This window comes from Aotus nancymaae, unplaced genomic scaffold (assembly GCF_030222135.1).
Source record: "Aotus nancymaae isolate 86718 unplaced genomic scaffold, 86718_ANA_hifiasm-v0.15.2.pri h1tg000016l, whole genome shotgun sequence".
NCBI classification, from domain to species: domain Eukaryota; kingdom Metazoa; phylum Chordata; class Mammalia; order Primates; family Aotidae; genus Aotus; species Aotus nancymaae.
Window position 1 is genome coordinate 30,848,176 of NW_026988428.1, and position 18,300 is coordinate 30,866,475.

The 18,300-nt window shown below is 38.4% G+C and overlaps 1 protein-coding gene across 1 annotated transcript in view; it reads right to left on the minus strand.

Annotated features, from left to right (window-relative positions):
• MYRFL (myelin regulatory factor like) overlaps positions 1-18,300 on the minus strand; it is a 122,738-nt gene that overhangs the window by 23,923 nt on the left and 80,515 nt on the right. Inside the window, exons 14-15 of the mRNA XM_012441352.2 lie at positions 2,870-3,033; positions 2,181-2,244 (exon numbers count right to left, since the gene is read on the minus strand). Coding sequence (XP_012296775.2) covers positions 2,181-2,244; positions 2,870-3,033 — 228 coding nt within the window. The remainder of the gene's footprint in view (positions 1-2,180; positions 2,245-2,869; positions 3,034-18,300) is intronic.

Genomic DNA, 18,300 nt, shown 5'->3' on the forward strand with positions numbered 1-18,300 from the left:
TCAGCACAGAGGGAGAAAGTACTTCGGTTATTTGTATTTTATTGAGCCCTCTGGACAAATCTGAAATAAGAATCGTTGACATACTGAGTTTGAACACATTAATAACACTATTAAGCAGCACTTACCATGCGCCATGCACCCTTCTAAGGGCTTTACATATATCAATTTATTTAATCCTCACAATAATCCTCTACAACCCTACGAGGCCAGTACCTTTATCAATCCCATTTTAAAAACAAGACACAGGAAGGCTAAGTTTCTCACTCAAGATCACACAGCTGATAAATCACACAACCAGCAATTTGGACCCCCTCACAAAAAAATTGGCTCCAGAATCTATGCTCTTAACCACAATGCTATGCTGCCTCCTTTTTACTGTCTGTTAAAAAAAAAGGAAACTATACAACTTAGATATTGTTATATTCAAAAGGTCTTCATGCCTTCTTTGTTTTCAGCCTTATCTTCTACTATCTTCCCTAAACAACTCCCACCTGATCCTTCAAGGAAGCCAGTTCCAGCCACCAGACTTTCATTTATGGCATTCCATCTGTAACTTCTCCTTCAGTTTCATTGCTCTCTGGCCAAAGCTTACTCTTCCTTTAAGGTTTAACTCTCATAAACCTCCTGACACTCTGAGCCTTTGCAGCTTTGATGACATCCAGGTACAACTGTTCTTTATATTTTCCCTGGCTATAATGCCATTCCTTAGAAGAGATCTGACTCATCTTTTCTGCCTCCCACACGCCCTCTACAGTAACAGCAAGAGGTCTCTGAGTCGAATGGGTGCTCTTTAAGGCCTATATGAGTCCCTGACCCTGGGAACACACCCCAGCTCATACCCCACCCACATATCCAAGACACTGAACCACTTAAATGTTTTTTAATTTCATGCGTCTGGGAATATTTTCATACTGGGCTTCCCACTCATGTATTCATTTGACAAATATTTCTTGAGTGCCTACTATATGCTATAAAGACAATCTCTTTATTTTGCAAGATGGGTGCAAGATGGGAGCTATAGAGATTGCAGGTGAGCAAACTGCACCTATCAGGGCTGCCAGGGTGTGGATGCCATTCCTTCGATCCTACTGAAAATGGTTTAGTCCAAAGGGCACCTTTCCTACACGATATTTTTAGTGTTTTGTGTTGTCACCTACTGTGTGCTGGGTGCTGTGCAAAGAGCTTCAGCTCCTTCAATCCTAATTTAAATCCTATCAACCATCTTTGTAAATACTGTAATTGTCTCTGTTTCCCAGTGTGGTTGAGAAACTTGCCCCAGAGCACTTCTATGTATGTTTTTACCTGGGTATTTGTGAAGCTTGTCAGCTGCATAATACTTTACTCGTTTTTAGTAGAAGAATTTTGAATTCTTTCTGAATTCTTTTAGAATAATTCAACACAGTATAGCATGAGGAGTACAGAGTAAACTGAGGCAGTGGCACAAATATCAGGTCAACCTTTAACAGGGTGTCAGTTAAGATCACGAATATCTTCCCCAGGGAAGGGCCACCTTTGGGCCACTGCTGGATCAGAGGGAGCAAGCTGAGTTTTGTAGCTACTTACAAAGTGCTGCTAGGAAGGGTGTTTGTAGCTTCTCCCTTACTGATACTTCTCTGTGATGGAGAGGGTATCCTTCAAGTTAATAAATGATTACTCTTCACTTTATGAATATTATCCTACTTAATAAATGCTCTATTTATTCATTAAGAAAACCATCACATTTTAACCTTTGCCAGGAAGTGAATACCTATTCTTCCATTTGCATAGTTAGTACTAAATAGCAAAGGGAAAGGAGGGATTTGAGGATTAACTGAAGTCCCTTTGGGATCTCCTGAAGCCAAAGATAAGAGGGTGGGGGTCAAGGCATGTACACAGATCTGGCAGCACAAGGCCATCTGTATGTGGAAGCTGCTGAGCTTCGCCTGAAGGGGACAATGTAAACAAAACTTGCAGGTAATAATTCTAACATTGATATATTCTGTATTCGTTTCTCTAAACTTTGCTTCAAAAAGCTGGTTAATATCTACTAGAAGGCTAATATTTAAACATGTGCAGTACATAAGGATACAAATTATGGATTTTCTCAACAAACAAATGAGAAAAAAATTCTTGACCAATTTCGGTAAAGACTTTCTAAATAGAAAATACCATCTCCTTTTATTGTAAATTTGTCTGTTTACCTTGTTGGTTTTCTTGTGAATGGCTCTTCTTGGAGAAGATGCACTAACAGCTCTGCTACATTTGCTTTAAAAGAGAGAGAAAATTGGTTACTATTCAAATACCTCTCCAGGAGACATATGGCAAAGGCCCAGGCCATCACTAACACAGCAGTATGAATTTCTTTTGCAATATAGTGATGATTTGAAAAGGAAAAGTCAGGGCAATTGAGAGCTCCTTTTGTGAAAAGGAATGTTAGTAAGCATAACTGAATGAATTAAATACTGCATTTCTTTTTTTCTCAAAACTAAACCCCAGGAAACGTGCATTTACCTTCTTAAGCAATTAAAAAAAAGACAAAAACTTCTCCCCCTGAGGACCAAACATGGTTTTCTAAATTTAGAAATGACCACTTCTCCTCATTAAAGGAGAAGCCGCCCTCGTGCTAAAATTTAGCACTTCCTATAACAAATGCTATTAAACAGATGTCTCATGGTTTTTTTTCTACTTTTAAAACAGCAACAGAAAAAAAAAATAAGAAAGTTATCACTTAAGACAATTGTGCTTCAAAATATTCTAAAAAAATGCATACTTTATGATCAGAAAATAATGGTTGCTGTTTGATCAAAAAGATCATTTAGATTGATCTTATTCTGGAAAGAGCTCACTCTCTCCTTTCCCAAATTTCTGTGGCAATCCTGGCTGCATGTACCTGATTGAGCTTGCTTCACTGGCTGAAGACTTCCAACTACTGAGCCGCTTGAGCCGGGCCAGCTTTTTGTTCCATATTTCTAACTCTTCTATTCTTTCCTCAAGGTTATTAGTTAGTTTACACAGCTGCTTCACTGCACCTACATTTTCCATAAAGATCTGGTCCTAAAACAGAAAAATCAAACAGAGTGCATAGATTAACAATGTGAGATCACTACAGAGCTGTCCACAGACCATTCAAAGACTGTTGGAATATATCATTGAAAATGGTTATAAACACACACATCTTCAAGTTTATTCAAGATAAATCTGGAGAGGTTTGAAACTTAATGCGGTCTTCCTAACCTGTTGGCTGTGTAGTAAAACTGCTTCTGTTCAATTTGCAATAAAGTGAAAATATGACCTTGTAACTCAAAAATGGAGCTGAAGGACATTGGTAAGTCTGGAATCGGGCGATTTATTTTCAATGGCCATTATTCCATATTTACACCTCTGAGGCAGAAGAATTGCTTGAACCCAGGAGGCGGAGGTTGCAGTGAGCCAAGATCGTGCCATTGCACTCCAGCCTGGCCAATAAGAGTGAAACTCGATCTCAAAAAATAAATGAAAAGAGGAGGATAGAGAGGAGAGGGGAGGGGAAGGGAGGGGAGGGGAGGGGAGGTGAGGGGAGAAAAGAGGAGTCAGAACAGGCTTCTGAATGTTAATTTGTGTGTTCATCACCAAAGTCCCTTGAAAATGACTCCAGTTCTCCCTAGTAAAATGTGCATCAAATTGCTCATGTGAAGGAAGAAGGAACAAAGACCTGGGCTTTTCTCTGAGTTCTGCCACCTACTAGATGTGAGACTCCAGACAAAATGCAATAACCTCTTTGGGCTTCCTTTTCTTTATCTATGAATGAGAAAATAATTCTTGATGTGTCAATATCTGCTTCAACATCCAATGAACTATTGTGTACTGCTTATATTGTAACCTAACTTTGAAGCAATTTTTTTTTTAAAAAGCACATAGTTCTTTCTGTTCACAGAAAGTCACTGACACATCAGAAAAAGAAAGGGGAGACCAACAAAAGCCAGAGTCCAGGCCATCCCCTTCCCCACCCACAAACTTCACTTGTCATATGAACACATGTGCCCATCTCTCAGCCATAACTAAAAGCCTGGAAAGCTCTTATCTACTCACATCCCAACCCCATGACCTCTCCTCCTATCTCTCTCTCTCTGTTTACAAGTTCAAAATCCCACAGCACTTTCTGAATTGCAGAAAGGCTGGTCCACCATTGTAAAGTGATAAGTTCAAGGTGATAAGACTGTTTTGCAGTTGAGGGTCAAACTCAGGGCTACATGCCTTTGAGATTCTTATCATGCAAACTGAAGCTTTGAGGGTTTCAAACACTGTAGAGCAATCACTCAGAAAGAATCAAAAGCTGAACATTCCAGATTCAAGGCTTAATATATGTTCAAAGACAGATGTATCTCATGATACACTGGAGAACTCTCTTAAACTCCCACAGCAGCCACACAGATTTGATGAGGCCCCCTGAAGACTCTGTACTCTCCAGTGTTTGAGACCTCATTCCCATAGTTACCTATGATAAAAATGCCTTTCCTCAAGGCCAGTCCAAATCCCATCATACCCAGTATCTCCCTGAGAGAATACTGGTCAGAGAGCATCCCGCACTCTCCAATGTCCTCAAAGTATGTTCAATCCTATCACTTGGCCATTTGTCTTGTATCAGGTGTTACCTGTCTGTCTGCCATCTGGAGCATGAGTTTGTGGAGGGCAGAATTACGTTGATTCATTTGCATATCTCACCAGCATTTAGCACATGCCTTTGCCCACAAGAAATGCTCAGCAAGAACGGACATAAGTGAATTGAAAAGTGCCATGGGTAGCAGCTTAGGAAAGCAGAAAGCTTTTGCATTTGGGATGCAAAGCAACTAAAAGTTTGATTTCTGAGGCCTATGTTTGCTTTAAGAAAACCAAAAACACACACACACAAAAACCAACACCAACAACAACAACAAAAAATCATGCTTGTATCAGCTTCTCAAATGTCATCAGAAAACCCTACATTCTTACTGAAGTTTTACCATACATCCTTCAAAATCCATCCAAATAACACAAATTGATAAAACCACTATGGAGTAGAATTTAGCAATAATCTAGCAAAATTACATATATTTTTATTTTTGAGCCTGTAAACCCACTTCTAGGAGTTTATTCCATAGATTCCTAGAGAAAGGTAAGAAATAAAAGAGACCAAAATCAAACCAAATGTCCACTGATAGAGAATTGATAATAAACTGTGGTGCATTTGCATGGCAGTATACTATACAACTAAAAAATGAAGAATATCTCTATACACTGTTATAGAGCAAAGTCTGTAGTATAAGAAGACGACAAAACATATTTATATTTTCTTACATTAATAAAATGAAGAATAAACCAAAAATTAACTAAAAATTGTTACACATAATGAAAAGGAAGAAACAAGATGGGAGAAATGGATAGAACCAGACTCTCTGAATATAACTTATTTTATAAATTCACCTTTAGAATATGTGGGTATTTTAAATACATATAAAAAATAAACCAAAATTTTAAAAACATCCTAGAAATAGAAGGCAAAATAAAACAAATTAGGTATTGAGTTTCTGATTTAACCCTACAGAGAAGATTGATATTAAGTGACTTAAAAGCACAGTAATTTGACTGCCCATTCCCAGAAAGACAAAAAATAAAACAAGCAAAATCAACCAGAAAAGGAATCTTAAGCTTTTCAATCATCATATTGCCAGTAATAATAGTGATGGATTATATACACAGAGACAGCACACATATATGTTTGGATAAAACAAATATATAGTTAATAATGCTATAAACCAAGATTTTTAGCATTTAAGAAAAGAGATGTAAACATAAAATTAAAACATTTAGTAAAAGCCTAGCAAATCTAAATTTAAATTAGAAATATTACTATGAATTCCTGATATGTTTTATTTTTTAAAAGAAAAAGACATTTTCTAGCTACATCAACTAAAAAGGACTGGAAAAAACTTCCAACCTCTTAACGATGAACACTGTTCATTGTAGCCTCCAAATACCATTCCCAGTGAAAGGACCCAGAACTTTTCCAGATTTGGGGTAGGATATCTCTGAAGTAAACCTGGAATATATTACAATATAAGAAAATAAGGAACTTATCACAGAGTACTGTGGTTGGGTCGAAATGACCCAGGAGCTAACTAAAGAAGTGCTCATTGGCCAAAGACAGAACATCAAAGGACTAATTACCATGATAGATCAAAGAATCAAATGTGCTTTAAAAGCATCCAAAATGCTATTCAATTTTTAAAAATATTTTATTATCACCTTTGGGAGATATTAAGGATGTAACTCATTTTTCTGAAATGTTATAAATAAAGAAAAGAATAAAACTTTATCCTGCCTGTCTTATATAACATCTACATATTTGAAAGTTCATTTAAGAATTCCAGATAATAAATTCTGGAGAATAAAGAAAGAAGAAATGATAGAGTATCACTGTTTTCCAACCCCTAATGAAACAACAGATCTAGGCAATGATCCTCAAACTATTACATGTGTTTGTTTCTTTGTTTTATGCATACATATGTAAAAACAATTGGGGAAATTTCAACACCAACTGGATTTGATAATATTAGGAAATTACTGTACATTTTTAGGTGTCATCATGTTATAGTGGTTTTGGTTTTAAGAGGCCATCCTTCTTTTAGAAAAAAATATTGAAGAATATATAATAAAAGAGTATGATGCTGGAGGTTGCTTTAAATAATCTAGTTGGTAGGAGAGGGTAGTTGGTGAGTGATTTAAATAAAATAAGATTGGACAAGAATTGATATTAATAATTGGGAAATTTGAGTGAGACATACATGGGGTTTCATTATTCTTCTCTCTAGTGTTTTATACATTTGAAATTTTTCATTAATAGTGTGTTTTTTTAAATCACAAAACAAAAACAAAAATCTCCTGACAAAAGTCCTTCTAAATTTCCTAATCCTGGTACAGGTTTTCTTTTACTCCTAAATTTGTCGTAATAAGGCAGAAATTATGAAGCTGGAAACAGCATTCTGTGATTCTAAATCCTGAAAAATGTTATATCATTATTTACTATATTTACCCTGTAGAGAGCCTTATACTATAATTACAGCCGTATTATTTACAGTGGATCACATGGTCAGCTGAGGCGCACCAGCAGCCCAAAGCAGATTTCCAGCCGTCCTCTCTGACCCCTCCCTGCACCCTGCTCACTGGTGGCAACCTACCACTCCAGGCTGTCAGTTCTGCATCCTAAATCTCCCGAAGCTGCCCGCTTCTCTCCATCCTCACTGACACTACTGATGTTCTTTTTTCCCCCTTGGTAACCAACTTCTTCAATAAAAAAAATTTGCTTAATATATTAATTTATGATTTAGGTCAAGCCAAAGCAGACTACGGAGAATTATAATAAAGCCCCCTCTAAACCACAGTAAGTTCTTTCTGTAGTATTTTCCTCAACAGGACTTTCAACACTACCTCATAGGATATAAGCAATGGCTGCAATTGTCCAGTTACTTGTCAATAATGATAAAAGGCCAGCTTTAATTTCTCCAACTCAAATTTGCCAGTACCATATATCTTCCAGGTAGATCCAATAGGCAAGGAGATAATTCATATGCCTTCCTATTCAAGAGGAAGTAAACTCGGAGAGGAAATTTACTACCACTTTCCTGACTGTAATTGTGGCTGGCTCTAACTTTATGGATCCATCCAATAGAAAATTACTGAAAAGTAAATTTCCAATACATATTATAGGGATTGACATTTACCGAAATATTTGGAGTTCTGAGGCCAGTATAAATATGTTCAAAACTATAATCTAGAGTTTTTCTGAAAATGCTCTTTTCTATGCAAGTGATTAGGTCTACATGAACAGATTTTAACCAGGAAGCCATGTCACAGATGCTTGAGGAGATTTTTTTAAATACACATGTCTGGATCCCATGTAGAATCTTGGATTCATGGGCCAGACACATTAGCTCACGCTTGTAATCCCAGCACTTTGGGAGGCCAAGGTGGGAGGACCTCTTGAGGCCAGTAGTTCAAGATCAGCCTGGGCAACATAGTGAGACCCCATCTCTAAAAAAAAACTCCACATATTTTAAAGAAGCTTGAATTCATTATGGCTGAGGGGCATTTTGAAAAGTCTCCCCATTTGATCCCCACCCTTGATAAAGAACTATTTTGTAATTGAACTGAGGTAATTACTCTACTTTGTCCAGCTATTAACGGTTTTAAATGGGGTCCCTACCTCAGCTGAAACACAGTTTTACAGTTGTGATGTAGAAATGATTAAACCAACTTGCCACCAAAACTTGCCAATGCGACTGTGAAGGAAAAGGTGGCAACTGCTTCAAATCACCTGAGAATCTTCTACTCACTGTTTGAGATTTGCTATAGGGTTAGGGTTCATATGCACAGAATGAGCACGTTTTCTAAATGGCCACTAGAGGCAGTCTGGCAAGTATATGTGCACATGGAAACAACAGCGAGGCATTCGTGAAATCAGAGCTGTTAGTGAGCTCAGAGCAGGGGTCCCTTGTCTAAAACTCATCTTTCACTACAGCCCCCTGCATGCTCGATGCTCTCACTATATTGAAACATTTGCCATTCACTGAACATAGCAGGATTTCTCTAGCCTCTGGATCTAGCACATGTTGCTTCCTCTACCTGAATCACACCTGTCCTCCCTCCTCCCACCTTCCTTAAACTTGGTGTCAGATTTACCTGGAGAGTAAGCTCAACTGGACAGAACTTGCATCTCCTCCATAGCTGGCTCTCCAGCACAGACTAATAACTCAGTAAATATTTGAGGATTAAATGAATAAATATCTTACAGGTGGTTCATGCCATGAGGCACTGAGAGGCCACAGTGTTGCTCTCTAGAGAAATGAAGAGAGTACCAGCTTCTAGTTTATTCTTTTATCTGAAGTTTCTCTCAGAGAAGCAAAAACCAAACAAAACAAAAACAAAGAAATCACCTAAGGTCCAAATTCCTTTTTCATGTTGGGAAATGCCCATGGAAATGTGAGTGAATTAAACACACATTAGTGTTTATCTAGGGCAATGGGCTGGTGATTTGATTATACCTAACAAACCAGCTTCTACCCAGGTTAGGTCCTTTCCTGTTTGAGAGGGGATTCGCTCAGGAAACACACGAAAGCCCTTGAGTTCTCCCTCACCCGAACCCCTTCCAGGAAACCCCTGGACTCGGCAGAACACAGCTTGGAAGCTTCTGGGTCCATTGCAGGCCTAAAGATAATGTGCCCAAGATATTGGGGCACAGCCAGGCAGAGGAGTTGATTTCTCCTCTCTTCAGAAGCTACAATTTGTCCTTTATTTAACAACACTGAATGAGGGTAACAGCCTGATGGCAAAGCAAGCTTCAAGAAGTTGAAATAGGCCCTTATTTCTTTCCTCATAAGAGAGCATTGCAGGCTTGAAAATCCCTCTTTATGGTAAATGATGCCTCTGATGTTGCATGGACTGATGTTGTATAATAAAACCATGAGAATAAAAGAGCCTGTAATCAAGCATTGTAAAAATGATTGCCAAAGGGAGAAAAACTGTCTTTAGCCAATGGGTGTGTCTGGCAATTGTTTGAGCTTTAAATAAGCTCAGCTTTAGATTTTTGTCCAGGAGTTTATTTTGTGGAGAGCATACTGGGCCCTGATATGGATTTAAAAAAACAGAATCCTTAAACCAGAAAAGCAGGCTGCTGGGATGGTGTGGAAGCTCAGACTTCCAGGTGGCTTTTCAACAGGTCTCTGGAGGACAGGCTTCCCTAGCATGCACATTTCTCTTGCAAAGAGGACAAATCTTGGACTCATTTCTCTTCTGATTTACATGGAAAGAGCACAAGATTCATAAAAGTGTTTAAAATTGTGTGCAATATTGTTGCCCTTTGTTAGAATCCTCATTTAACTTTTGTTATTTTTATTTAAGTGCAATTTTCTGTGGAAAGGGCTTGAGTTCTTTGACTGAGACAAGTTCCCAGTTGAACTAGTAAATGTCATAGTTTGTTGTAATTCTTTGATTTCCTGTCTTACCAAGATGACTAACAAGCTCCTTTTGAAGGCAGTGACTTTGCCTTGTGACTCCTCAGGGACGACTCAGTACCTGACACATGCACCTCAATATTCAATTGATGAACACAATCAGTAGTTCTTTATTAGGCACCTAAATATGCTAGACACTCACCTGAGTGCAGGGATAAAACAATTAGATAAAACAGACAGGATCTCTGCCCTCACAGGGCATATTTTCTAGTGGGAGAGATTGACCAATAACAAGTAAACCACAAACAAATAATATAGTTCAAAGGTGTAATTAGCACTTGGAAGGAAGTTAACAAGGCATTGAAATAGAAAATAAGTGTTAGTATCTTAAACTATTATTATAGATTTGGTATATTAATTTTATTTTTGAAACTAGCAGGAAATAATAAAATAATAGTCAAGTGAAAAGTTATATTCTCATCCTGAAAAAGACAAGTTAATCCAATGAAACACTGAGTCAAACCATTCATGGGAAAACCTAATAGCCAACATAAGAAAGAGATACACAATTTTATTACTAATCAGAGAAAGGTAAATTATAACAATATGATGCCACTTTAACTCAAGCAGAATTGCAAAATTTAGAAAGTCTGATAATGTCAGGTGTTGAGGATACAGAGAAACAGTAAGCCTCACGTGTTGCTGTTATGAATTAGAACTGAGCAACGATAGGTGGTACTTTACAAAATTAAGTCTGTGTGTATCCTGCACCCCACTCCTTGTATTTGTTCCAGAGAGAGTCTCACATCTCGTCTCTCTCCTCCCCATTTCCTTATCGATCCTATTCATTCACTTGACTTGACACTGTGCTTGCCCCATGTTCTCCTCCTACTCTCATCCAATCCTCTCAGCCCTCACAGGTTCTCTTCTTCCTCTACAGGCCCCAACTGGGTATGTTCCTCAAGGTGTTGCTTTTGGTTCTTTGGTTCTTTTTGTTTTTCATTCCATATAAACTCAAAAGCTCATAGGGCCAAGAAGGTAACAGGTAGCAGTGATATGAGGGCACATGAAGCCTCACTGGGGGAGCCACTTCCCAGCACAAGTGCCCAGCTCGTATCTGATATTTTTATGAAGATCTCCTAACTTTTAAATGTAAGGAACAAATCTGAAATGTTTTAAAACGCTATGGGAGAAAAAATGTCTGCATGCCAGACTTAGCCACAAGTTTGTAACCTGTGACCTACACCCGTAATCGTTCCCTTCTTAATTAATATCTTCATCCATGGCTGCAGCTTCCTCTCTACCCTAACTGCCCTCCAAAGTTCTACACTCACAGTCACCTTCTGGACATTTTTTTTTTTCATCTGAATGTTCAGTTGACATCTCAAAGCCAAAATTGACTTTATCTTTTCCTCAGAAAATCACTTCTCCTTCAGATTTCCTTAAGTTAATAAAACGACTTCTCTTCCTTTCATGGAGATTTAAAAACTCGGGTATTAATATACACAAATTTTTATCAGGGATATCCACAAGTGTCAGATATTGTACTAATCAACACAGCATTGATGAGGCAGATTCTCTGACCTCAGGAGCCTCACAGTCTAGTGAAGGAGAAAGATAATGGAACGAGAATGGCAATACAGCATGGTAAATACTCTAGAAGATGTGCATGCAGAGGCCTAAGGCGGTACAGAAACAGGATCAACCAAGGCATCACAGAATTCATTAATTCATGTTACCAATATTTGTTGAATTCCTATAGAACTTGCAGTTCTGGGGTAAAAGCCACAACAAAGTGTTGAATACATAGTTTTAAAAAACACAAATTTCTGCTCTCATGTAACTAATAGGAGAGATTGGCAAAGAAAAATCAGTGAATAAAGAAGACAATTTCAGTTAGGGACAAATACCCTCCAGGCTGCCCTGAACAAGTCTGTGGTTTGTTTACAGCACAGAGGCCCAACTGAGGGGGTGGACAGAGTCTGCACCAGCCAGAGGAGGCATCTTTTTAAAAATTAGAGCAAAGGCACTACACATTCTCACAGCGGCCTGACTTTTATAAACAAAATGAAACCAAGTGATGCAGGGACTATTTTAGATGGGTGGTTAAGGGAGGCCTTGGCATTGAGGTCCAAATGATGAGATCATTTGAAGAGTCTTTAGGGCTGAGAACCACTCAACAAAACAGGTCTGAGGCAAAAACATAATTGGCAGGATTGAGGAACAGAGAGGAGGAGGAGCTGGCAAACAAAAGGTACCTGTGTCCGGGTAAGGGGAGCAGTGGAAGCTAGAGAGAGATAAAAAGTAGGCAGTACAGGGAAACTCTGGGCTTTTGAAGGAATATGTAGGAGTTTTCAGTGCAGAGTGTTGAGCAGTAGCAAAGGCTTCCAAGGTAATGACATAGACGCATCATATTCTGAAAGAGCCCAGCTTATTTGAGAAAAGGTGAGAAGGTCATTTAGGCTGGCTACACTGAAGGCATTTTTCATGGGATTAAAAGCTTAGTGGGAGCATTCGGAAATGAGTTAGAAAGAGAAGACGCCATCCAGATTGTGGAGGGGTTAGAACAGTCTGTAGCCAGTAATGAACCAGTGGGAAAGGAAGATTGTATGATCAGAGATTTGTTTTGCTTTGTTTTTAAGAAAGATAATTCTATTGGTGGCTAGCAGGTCAGTTAGGAGATCATTATAATAATGTGGGAGAAAAATGGAAAGAATAAGAGAACAAAGAAGAGAACTGATATACAAGAGATATTGCTAAAGGAAGAAAAATAGGACTTGGTGTTTAACTGCATATCATGGATGAGAAAAAGGAAGATTTGAGAGGTCATCTGTCCTCCCTCGGCCACACTTTCAGTCCCAAGGTCTGTCATGTCTTTTTTGCTCAAGTCTTCCCCCTTCCTTTCCATCTGGGAACCTCTGCCCAGTCTCCAGGTATCGTCTCTCCTTCCTCTGAGCTGATGTGGTGCTTTATTTATGCATCCCATCATATTTCTCACATTATAACTTAGAGCTATATTACACAATATGCTACTTGGAGGCAGGAACTAAGGGTTACTTATCATTGAGTCATTCAAATAGACAATTCCCGGTACATTATGACCAAAAACAACAGAATCAATGAGTAAAAAATAGCCACATACTAAGCCACCGTCGGGTGGTGTATAGCATGCAATCTTAAATTTAAAAAACTGAACTGTCCAAGGAATAATTATTCATGAGACATACATACCTCACCTATATAAATGTTCAGTTGTGAATTACTTTAAGGCAGTACTTATATGCACTGGGTATTTTTCTTATACCAAGCACATCTAATAGTAATGCTCAAAAAATGTGATCACCTACACCTAAAGAATCACAGAAACAAAGTTGCTAAATAAAGAGACAGATGAACAAACAAAAAAGGCCAACCGGCCACCAGTCTAACGCGGGGTTAGGCCACAGTGTCTACAAGTCCCCTTGCTCTCAGTGTCACTCTCAATCCCTCTCACTCCACCTCCTGCCACTGGGCCTTCACTAGGGCACAGGGAAACTATGGGGAATTTATGAGAAGAGGCAAGTTACCCCAAATAGGAAGTTTATCTTTTAAGGTCATCTCTCTTGAGAAGGGAGAAAGAAAAGCTGCTTGTACCAACTTTGACAAAGATCACCCACGTTGGTTGTTTGCATGGACAGTCTATAAAGATCCAGCCATTCTTTTTCCTATTTTGGCATCAAGTTGTGAGGTACTCAGGGAATATATTCTCTTTCTGGGTCCACAAGGGGGCGTAGTTTTAAGGGCAAGAACTTCTAGAGCCATGCCCTGCTCCAATCTCTCTCCATCTGGGAGATGTAACGGTTTATGTTTAAATTTCGCTGGCATGGGAAGAAACTAAGAGTCAATCACTCCAGCGGAAGTTCTAAGAACTCCTTTCATTGGCCTGGGGTCTTAGAGAAGGTGGGGGTTCCTCCCAGGTTAAAAGTCCCCTTCTTCCATGCCCCTTCCGACTCCATGTTTAAATTCCCTTCCACAAACACTCCCTTCGTGGAAGCCATCTTTCTCTCTCCTGGATTTCCTCTCTGGAGTCTCCTTCCACACTCTTTTGTGGAAGCCTGTCTTCCCCTCCTAAACTCCATCTCTCTCTATTCCCTTCCACTCAGTGTGGGAGCTGCTTTCCTCTCCTGGATTCCATCTTTCTGGATTCTGTCACTCAGTGTGAGAGGAGCTTTTCTTCTCTGGTTTTGCCCCTCTGAAGACCCTTCCCACTCCGTGTGAGAGCGGCTTTTCTTTCTCTCAGTGTGAGAGTTAGCTCTTTCTCTCTCCTTCTCCTTTTTCTCTCTTTAAATAAGTCACTTTCTACAAACACTTTTAAGTCCAGCATTTACTGCGCATTGCGCCATGGTTCCCTCTCTCATTCTTGAGAGGGCAGGAGACCAAAAACCTGGAGAAACGTCCTCTCAGGGGAACTGAGGGCACCCTGAACCCATGAACCCCAATTATAGTACACGCAGAAGTGACATAGCAATATTTCAACATTTTTGTAAGTTGCATTTGAACTTCAAAGAAAATTTCTTTACAAAAAAGGATCAGGTGGTGGGATAGAGAAGAATGGAGAGGCTGTACCTTCATCTGACCTCCTCCACTTATTACAGTACATGAAGCCCAGGATGTCCTAGAAAAGTTCCATAGTACAAGCAGCTCTGCGCATGGCAACCAAAGCCACACTGCTTACATGAATAGGTGGAAGGCCAGGAAAGCAAGAGTCTCACTGTACATCCTGCTATTTTACAATTAACGAAGAACATGGGACAAGAGGAGCCACATTACCTGTATTCTTAATAAGAAAGATAAAGGAGATGCTCTGTGAGGTTTTTATAAGGTAGGGAGGCATATCCCACCATGTTGAGGGTTAAACTAGCAAACAAAGTCTATATCCTCAGAAGAGAGCCAAAGAACATTGCCGCTGGGCTTCTCCTGCATCATCAGAGTGGGGAGATGTTCATTTGCTTGTGGTGTTACATATTCTGTGTGTGGCCTTAGTGACGTCTCCATAGATTGCATCACTACGAAGTCCTGTTTTGAATCACATTTCCATCCTGGACTCCTGTGAGTTTTATCAATTTCTAAACTGAGTACTGGCTTGGCATGGTTTTCTCTTCAGTTGACATATGAATGAGTTTGACTGCCTGGAACAGGAATGCTATCCCCTACCTCCCCAGACCTCTGAGTTTGTCTTCCTAGGAATGAGCTTAGGTTGTAGCCTCTCCTGGAAGAAGGAGGATGGACCTTGGAACTCCTGTTATAAAGAGAAGATTCTGTCTCAACTATTCCCATTCAACTCAACTAGGGAATGGGAAAATACTGGAAACAAAGGAGAGAACTCATTATTTGGCTGTCACAGGAAGACATTACCTACACACTGCCACTCAGGAACATTTCTTTTTGAGTGTTCTAGTGGAGGGCCACATCCAGAGGCTATATAGCTGCCTCCAGAGGGTAACCCCAGAAGCCCCCACCTTGGCAGCCTGGTGACATGCTCCCAAGGCTATACCCTGGGACTAATAGCTGTGCTTATACTCCATTCTTTTCATGACAGAAAACTTATGAAAATAAGCTTTAATTTTAATAATAAAACATGAAAGTTTTCTAATAATTTACTTCAAAAAATAAAACATCTAAATATGCCCTAAAAATAATAAAATAGTTTCTAAAAATAGGCCCTATTTTATTTTTTAAGTAACTTAATGGAAAACTTCAGTATTTTATTATTAAAAATAAATTTCTGAGCAAAGTAGCAGGATACAAAGTCAACATACAAAAATTAGCTCCATTTCTATACAATAATAATTAATCTGAAAAGAAAAATAACAAAAAAATTCAATTTATAATCACATCAAAAAGAATAAGACTTTTATGAATTAACTTACCAAGTTGGTAAAAGATTTGTACAATAAAAACTTTAAAACATGGCTGAAATAAATTAAAGAAGGTATAAATAAACAAATACATCCCATGTTCAGGGATTAGACATGTAAAAATGATTCACTTTATACTTATATTGAAAAAGTCAAACACAATTTTATAAAAAAAAACTATGCTCAAAAAAATTGCAAATTCAATGCAATCCCTATCAAAATCCTAATTTTTTTTTTTTCCAGAAATATAAAGGCCCATTCTAAAATTCATATGGGATCTTAAGAGAGCCTGAAAACAGACAAGGAAATCCCAAAAAATAAGAACAAAGGTATATGACTCATACTTTCTGATTTTAAAACTTACTACAGAGTTACAGTAATCAAAACAGTGTCATACTAGCATAAAGACAGACATACAAACCAATGGAATAAAATAAATAGCACAGAAATAAACTCTCACATATATGGTTAAATTTTTGACAAGGATGCCAAGACCATTCAATGGGAAAAGGATAGTCTTTTCAACAAATGGTGCTGGGAAAACAGGATATCCACATACAAAAGGATGAAGCTGGATTCTTACCTAACAGAAACGTTAACTCAAAATGGATCAAAAACATGAATGTAAAACCTAAAATCATAAAACTCTTAAAACAAAGGGCAAAATCTTTACAATATTGGCTTTGGCAATGATTTCCTGGATAGAACACCGCTGGCATAGGCAACAAAAGAGAAAACAGATAAATTGGATATCATTAAAATTGCAAACTTTTGTACATAAAGACACTATCAAGAAAGTGAAAAGACAACCCACAGAATGGGAGAAAATATTTGCAAATTATATATCTCATCAAGGATTAGTATCCAGAATAGAGAGAGAATTCCTAAAACCTAACAATAGTAAACAACCCAATGCAAAAATGGGCAAAGTACTTGAATAGACATTTTTCCAAAGAAGATGTATACAGGAACAATAAGCACATGAAACGATACTCAACATCACTAATGATTATAGAAATGTAAATCAAAACTAGAATGAGATATCACCTCAGACCCATTTGGATGGCTACTGTTCAAAAAAAAAAAAGAAAGAAAATTAAAAGTTTGGTGAGGACATGGATAAACTGGAATCTATAGGCACTGTTGGTGGGAATGTAAAACGATATAGTCACATGGGTAACAGTATGGCGGTTCTTCAAAAAATTGAAAATAGAATTGCTGTATGATATAGCAATTTCACTTCTGAGTAAATATTCCCTCCAAACTGAAAACAGAATCTTGAAGAGATATTATTATATACTCACAATCATAGCAGCATGATTCGCAATAGGTAAAACATGGAAGCAACCCAAAAGTTCAACAATGTATGAATGGATAAGCAAAATGTGAATAAAAGTGAAATTATTCAGCCTTAAAAAGAAAGGAAATTTTGACACATGCTATAACATAGATGAACCTCGAGGACATTAAGCTAAGTGAAATAAGCTGGCCACAAAACAAAAAAATGCTCTAATGCTCTATAATTTTGCTTATATGTAGTTAAAATCATAGAAACAGACAATAGAATTGTGATTGCCGGGGTTAGGGAAAGTGGATAATGGGGAGTTATGGTTTAACAGGTATAGAGTTTTTGTTTTACAAAATGAAAAAGAGTTCTGGAGATGGATGGTGGTGATGGCTGTACAACATGATGAACGCATCAAGTATCAATGGCCCGTATGCTTTAAAATGGTTAAGATAATACATGTCATGTTTTGTGTATTTCACCACAATAAAAAAAAAAACCCTGGGAAATAAATATATAAATAAGTGTTTCATGACATAGCTCTCAAGTGAAATGACAGTCTAGGTCTGGGAGAGAGACTGAAGAATTGCTTTAATCGAAGACATGTTCTTGGGAAGCAGGAGGTAGTAGGTCAACCACTCCAGTTCTGCCACTCTGCTCTTGCAGCCCTGGGCTAAGCAGGCCTCCCAGACCCTGTCATCTAAGTTGCCATATGATCCAGCAATTTTGTTAGGAAACCACCCTGTTTGTGGTACAGGAGCTGGTATGTGGCAGATGGTGGTGGGGCCTAACATGAAAAGGTATCCTCTGCTTTGCTGCTCCAAATGTGGCTTCTGACCAGCAAGGTTGGCAAGATTGGCATCACCTGGAGGCTGGTTGGACTGGTAGGCTCTCTGGCCTCACTCCAGTCTTGTAGAATCAGAATCTGCATTTTAATAAGATTCCCAGTGATGCATATGCACTTTGAAGTTCAGGGAGTATTGCCTCCATTAACTAACAAATTATAAATTAGTCTCCACTCAGGCATCTCTCCCCATGACTACAAAACTCTTAAATCAATTAGTATTTTCTCTCAGCATCAACTATACTAATGTAGCATAAAACAAATCAGCATCAGAGTGCATTTGCAAACCTTGCAAAAAATGCAAGATTTCGTAGAATCAATAGATGTGGT